The following is a 6,488-nucleotide window of genomic DNA, read 5'->3' on the forward strand; positions in this document are numbered from 1 at the left end:
TGTATTATATAATAAAATAACAGCGGGTGGCATATGCATCACATAGATTTTTTAAAATATAAAATGCATAAAAACTTTGCCATACTAGGGTCAAATTTAGCACTAATTATGTTTTTTTCAGGTTGCATGTTTGCAAGCTACTATGGCACTGCAATGCATAGGCTATCAAACTGGCATATTGACTATATATAGGCTATTAAAGGCATATTGATTCACCTTTTAAAACGAACCCAAAAATGCAATCTCTGATTTGTTGACTACTCTTGCAAAGGCAGACACATCTGGACCTATTGTTATTATTACTAACTTTTGTTAGCAACAATTTTAGATTGTTGGTCTTAAAATAAATACAGAATGTGACAGAATTGTGAAAAGTGTTAGCACTGATGAAATATTTGGCAATCAAGTCGCAAACTTCATGAAACATAGTTGTTTGTTATTATTTGTTAAAATATCTTGTTACTGGATGCATGCTCGGCATTGTCTGGTAATAAAAAAGTCTTTGCGCAGAAAAATTGATTTGTATTTAACATATAACAACAGTTACCATTTTAACTTTCAAACTTCACATCATAAGAAAAGTGTTTTGTGTAGTTGAAATAAATTAAGAGAAAAACTAAAACAACTGTAAGGGAGCTTAAATTTAAATGTGAAATTAGCAAGGAATGGCTAGATAAAGTCTGTTTTGCTATGATTACAATGAGAAATTATTTGGTATACAATTATATGACTTCAAGTGGTTTCAGTGTTGGCATCTTAAGGCAAAAATGTCGTATGAAGTGGTATAGAAACCCTTAGTAAATATCTAATGCGAACACCTGGTAAAAATCATCAAAACTTTATATACCTACGGTACATATTAAAAATGAATAACAAAATAATATATGTTAACCTTAGTAACTATAGTTACCTACAGTAACTTTAGTGTGTTCAGTGGTTATTATCCGCAAGAAAATGTAACATTACTACGTACTGTGTGCAGTAGATACCAAGGGAAGTTCTTACCTTCGAGATTAAGTGTAACATTACTATGTGCTGTGTGCAGTAGATACCAAGGGAAGTTCTTACCTTCGAGATTAAGTGTAACATTACTATGTACTGTGTGCAGTAGATACCAAGGGAAGTTCTTACCTTCGAGATTAAGTGTAACATTACTATGTACTGTGTGCAGTAGATACCAAGGGAAGTTCTTACCTTCGAGATTAAGTGTAACATTACTATGTGCTGTGTGCAGTAGATACCAAGGGAAGTTCTTACCTTCGAGATTAAGTGTAACATTACTATGTGCTGTGTGCAGTAGATACCAAGGGAAGTTCTTACCTTCGAGATTAAGTGTAACATTACTATGTACTGTGTGCAGTAGATACCAAGGGAAGTTCTTACCTTCGAGATTAAGTGTAACATTACTATGTGCTGTGTGCAGTAGATACCAAGGGAAGTTCTTACCTTCGAGATTAAGTGTAACATTACTATGTGCTGTGTGCAGTAGATACCAAGGGAAGTTCTTACCTTCGAGATTAAGTGTAACATTACTATGTACTGTGTGCAGTAGATACCAAGGGAAGTTCTTACCTTCGAGATTAAGTGTAACATTACTATGTACTGTGTGCAGTAGATACCAAGGGAAGTTCTTACCTTCGAGATTAAGTGTAACATTACTATGTGCTGTGTGCAGTAGATACCAAGGGAAGTTCTTACCTTCGAGATTAAGTGTAACATTACTATGTGCTGTGTGCAGTAGATACCAAGGGAAGTTCTTACCTTCGAGATTAAGTGTAACATTACTATGTACTGTGTGCAGTAGATACCAAGGGAAGTTCTTACCTTCGAGATTAAGTGTAACATTACTATGTGCTGTGTGCAGTAGATACCAAGGGAAGTTCTTACCTTCGAGATTAAGTGTAACATTACTATGTGCTGTGTGCAGTAGATACCAAGGGAAGTTCTTACCTTCGAGATTAAGTGTAACATTACTATGTACTGTGTGCAGTAGATACCAAGGGAAGTTCTTACCTTCGAGATTAAGTGTAACATTACTATGTACTGTGTGCAGTAGATACCAAGGGAAGTTCTTACCTTCGAGATTAAGTGTAACATTACTATGTGCTGTGTGCAGTAGATACCAAGGGAAGTTCTTACCTTCGAGATTAAGCTTGCAGGAATAAAGCCTACTAAATTTATTGATTTTATTCTTGTTTGGTTTTTAACTACTAATTTACCCCAATCAATGTTGACTTGGTTGGCAAGTTTAAGAGAATTCCTTTTAATGACAGATGAAAGAAAGTGTTCTGACAGATTTGCATACACTAAAGAAATATTTTAATAACTTTAGTTGGAATGGAGATGACAAGCATAATACCGTAAAACCTCAATATGAGAGCCATGGCGCTGTATTTTTTAACCCTTCCTCTATTCAACAGTAACCTTTAACTCTAATAGTGGCACTCTATTAGAGTTGGCACTCAAATAGAGGTTTTGCGGTATACTGTTGAATCATCTATTTTTTTATAGAAATAATTGAAGTTCGTGTCATTGTTTAGCATGTGTTCTTTGACTAACACGCGCCATTAACCAAGAGTCAAGGAAGATAATTTTTTTTAGTTCTGTAACCTTTCTAATATTTTTCTCAGCATCAGTAGATTGGCTATTAGTGTAACACATAGTTAGAATTTGTTGTCACATGTCAAAATGAGGTTCACTGTGAGTATCAATTTATAGCCTTAGTATCAGGCGACGGATATATTTGGAAATTTTCTAGGATGGTTTCCCATTTTCCTAGTTGCAAGAACCCTATGCTGTAAAATTTCTGGCAAAGCAAATGCAGTTGAAAGCAAAGTACTGAACAGTCAAAAACAAACTGTAATAGCAATGTTTTAAAACACGACAAACTGTCAGCTCATAAACTGAAAACTATTTTCTTAATCTATGTCAGAAATGATGTTTAGTTACGAACCATAACATTTTGTATATAACTTGTAAAAACCCTGAAATGTAAATAATAATATTGTAAAATAGTATTAAAGAAAAGTAACAAAAATGAATATTACAACTAAATGTTTTCAAACATTTTTTTTACTCCTATAATATTAGGCACTAGCTTTGCCGACAGTTGATTGACCAAAATGTGTTTGCTAAAATTCATCTTCTGAACTTGAAGTATCATCTGAGTCTAAATTTCTTTGCTGTCGGGTTGAGCCTCTTCTCGATCTTCTACGCCATCGTTTAGCCCACTTCTTTACAGTATCAATGGTTGCCGCTGCCGCTGTTGCCATCCAGACTAGTCCGAGAACGATCCAAACGCTGACAAATATTCTGTACGCAGCCGTATCATGATCTTTGCTAAATGCTACAAGGCAGATGAATATCGATCAGACTTGCGCTTTTTATTATTAAAAAATTATCAAAATTATAGATTTGAATATTTTAAAGATTTGAGAAATTAGAAGGTTTGAAGCTGACCATCCCATCCTAGATTAGAACTGAAGCAATAAAGCCTGTTCACTGTTTGATAGTTAGCGGCATGCATGACACCAAGTTGATTGACGAACAGTTAATATATTATACGATCAATAAAAACTAAGTCGTGAGCCGATGTCACGCAGCTCATGACTAAATGACATATGTTGAAACTTACTTTGGATGTTGAAACAAGCAGTTGTTCAAATTGTACGATTGTATGTCAGAAAATTTCTATATAGAGGTATTTTATACACCAGCGTAAACAAGTAGCGTAAACAGTTTTTATTTGCCCATGGAAACCAAAGTTAATTGATAATTTTGATACTAAAACAGCATTAGCATTGATATGGTACACGTTATAAAACTTGAACAACTGACATATAAAGAGTTTAATCACAGCAATGCTTTGAGATATTATTGTTCTGACATATGAGCAGTTTGAGATACAAGAAAATTTCTGAGATATTTTTTGCCTTGAGATACAAAACAAATTTGAGATGCGAGTATCTTGATGAGAGCGGTAGGTAGTTGAGTATGTTAGAGGCTATTTACCAGAAAAGCATCGCTCGGTCTTTCTCATCAGATCAAAAAAGATGTAAAAAGATCAGCGAAAAAGGAAGGAGAGAACAAATCTAAAAGCGAGGCAAAAAAGCCAAGCCAGGAAAAAAATAAAACAAAAACAAAATTGGACTTAAATTGAGTGCAGTATTGAAACATATTTAAAGTGTGTGCTCGGTAAACCAAATTCGTTTAAGCTAAATTTAAAGTTTGTGTTATGTTACGAAGTGTCATAAAAGTGCAGCGTATTGAACGTGTTGCTATCAAGTCTCTCCTTCACACCATCGTTAGCCGCTACCATCTGCCTAGAAGGTAAGAACTCTATACAGTACTGTACATAGTGATGTCACAGCTTATTGCAAATCATGACCACTAGCTAGGTGCTTATTACTTTCTGAGCGTAATTGGTAAATTAAAACAATTAAAAACATGTCTTCCTATTGTATTATTCTGTTCTTTAGCGTTTTTTGGAGGGTAGGATCGAATTAATTTCTATTAAGTAATTTTATATAAGAAAAATTGATTTGAGATACTAGCAAATTTACATACGAACTCATATCTCAAAGTATTACTGCATAGTGAATTACAAATATAATCAATGGTTTGAAAAAAAGCTTTGAGAGTTTTAGGCAGGCATACTCTACTATACGTGCTACAGAAGTGCATACTCGTACATATTATGTTTATAAAACATTTAAGAAAAGTGTGGTCACCAACTTATCTGTGTTAATCACACATCCCACTTAAATGTTGTACTTTGTAATTATCGTTGTAGTAAAAACAGGCTACAGTTTAGAAAGAAGCAATATGATATCAGCCTTACTAGGATAGAAGTCTCCGAACCCAATAGTAGTCAGTGATATAAAGACGAAGTAGAGAGAGTCAGCGTATGCCCACCCTTCGACAGCGCAGAAAATGCTAGCAGGAGCCAACATGAATATCGTAAATCCTAAAAGAGCAACAACAATATACAATGTTCCTAGTGTAATAATGGTGTAGCCTTAGACCTAAGGCTAACCAACCTGGCTCATAGTGGCATAATTCTGGCTATCAAGGTCATGCCTTCATTAAATATTTGATGCACTAGCTGTCATTGAATACCAACCATTAAACTGATTGCTACTCTTCTAGAATTGGTATATTACGGTAGCTGTCATAGCAAACGTAGCTGTCATAGTAAACGTAGCTGTCATAGCAAATGTAGCAAACATAGCTGACATAACAAACGTAGCAAACATAGTTGTCATAACTGTTGTAGCAAACAACAAACGTAGAAAACAGCAAACATGGCCGGCGTAGCAACCATGCTATGCTATGCTATGCTATGCTATACATGCTATGCTCAACTATTGAGCTAACTAAACACCATGATTGTACATGTAGTTCCAGAATGTAAAAGTGAAATGCTTGGCACTAAACTTTTACCTTCAAATAAATAATTAATAAATAATGAAGTAAAATTGGTAAATTATGTACTTGTATGCGCTGCTGACACACTTACCAAGAGACAGATTGGTCAACAGTGCCATTAAACGCCGCCTCCTTTTCAAGCACGGCCGCTTTTCTATTCTTTTGTAAAGTTTTTTACTGAGAGTGCAGAGATGTAGTCCAACTTGTTGTGATGTTATGACAAATATAGGAATTCCTACGATGGAATAGAGCACTGTGAAGACCTTTCCTGCAGTTGTCGATATGGTGAGGTGACCATAACCTAAAAATTCTATTTCATTATAGATAAAGAATAGGGGAGGGAAGGGGAAGGGGAAGAAGGAAAAGCTGTTTGGTAATAGTAGCTCGCTGTCACAATTTGTATATAAAACACTCACTTTTTAAGTTATTTTCTCTTTACTTATTTGATGATGATTAAAGCATTCTTTGTATTTCCTTAACCCTTCCAAAATTTAACAAAAGCACTTAAATTTCAAAGTTTGTTGTTTTCACAAACTACGCTTATTGTCACAACAATTTCTTTTTAAGTTACATTTTCACAATATGATACGTTTTACTGAGCTTTGTTATAATAAAAAACAGTCCAAAAGTTGCTGACAGAATAACAATCACTTTGCCATCGCTGTATCAATCAATTGTTACAATGTAACACCCTCTCAAAGGATATGAAAAAGGATCTGCTTTACCAATTGCTTTTCCTTTCATAAAATATGATACATTCTGCTTACCGATAGTTGTCACAACAGTAATGGCAAATAAGAATGAATTGGCAAAGGTCCAGCCAGACTGGTCTGATCTTGGTTGATGCTCACTCATTATGGTAGTTACTAGCTTTTTTATCTCTTCGACGGTTGCACAAGTCCTGTTCTCTAAAATTTAGGGAACGTATCCTATTGCCCACAGTACAGGCTATAAGATATAAACGATGTTTATTGCATTGCTGCAATAATTCAAGAATACGCGAAAAGACAACTCCTTTATTGGGAGATCTAATACTGTGTTTCTAACCTGTGATACACCAA

The 6,488-nt window shown here is 34.8% G+C and overlaps 1 protein-coding gene across 1 annotated transcript; it reads right to left on the reverse strand.

Annotated features, from left to right (window-relative positions):
* Positions 1 to 2,857: 2,857 nt before the first annotated feature.
* Positions 2,858 to 6,282, reverse strand: LOC137390676 (potassium channel subfamily K member 16-like). Its single transcript, XM_068077001.1, has 4 exons — positions 6,195 to 6,282; positions 5,519 to 5,728; positions 4,841 to 4,966; positions 2,858 to 3,346 (listed from the first exon to the last, which is right to left on the reverse strand). Exons 1-4 carry the CDS (start codon positions 6,280 to 6,282, stop codon positions 3,132 to 3,134), a joined length of 639 nt encoding a protein of 212 aa, XP_067933102.1. The 3' UTR covers positions 2,858 to 3,131.
* Between the last annotated feature and the right edge of the window lie 206 nt (positions 6,283 to 6,488).

This window comes from Watersipora subatra, chromosome 3, assembly GCF_963576615.1.
Source record: "Watersipora subatra chromosome 3, tzWatSuba1.1, whole genome shotgun sequence".
Lineage (NCBI taxonomy): Eukaryota > Metazoa > Bryozoa > Gymnolaemata > Cheilostomatida > Watersiporidae > Watersipora > Watersipora subatra.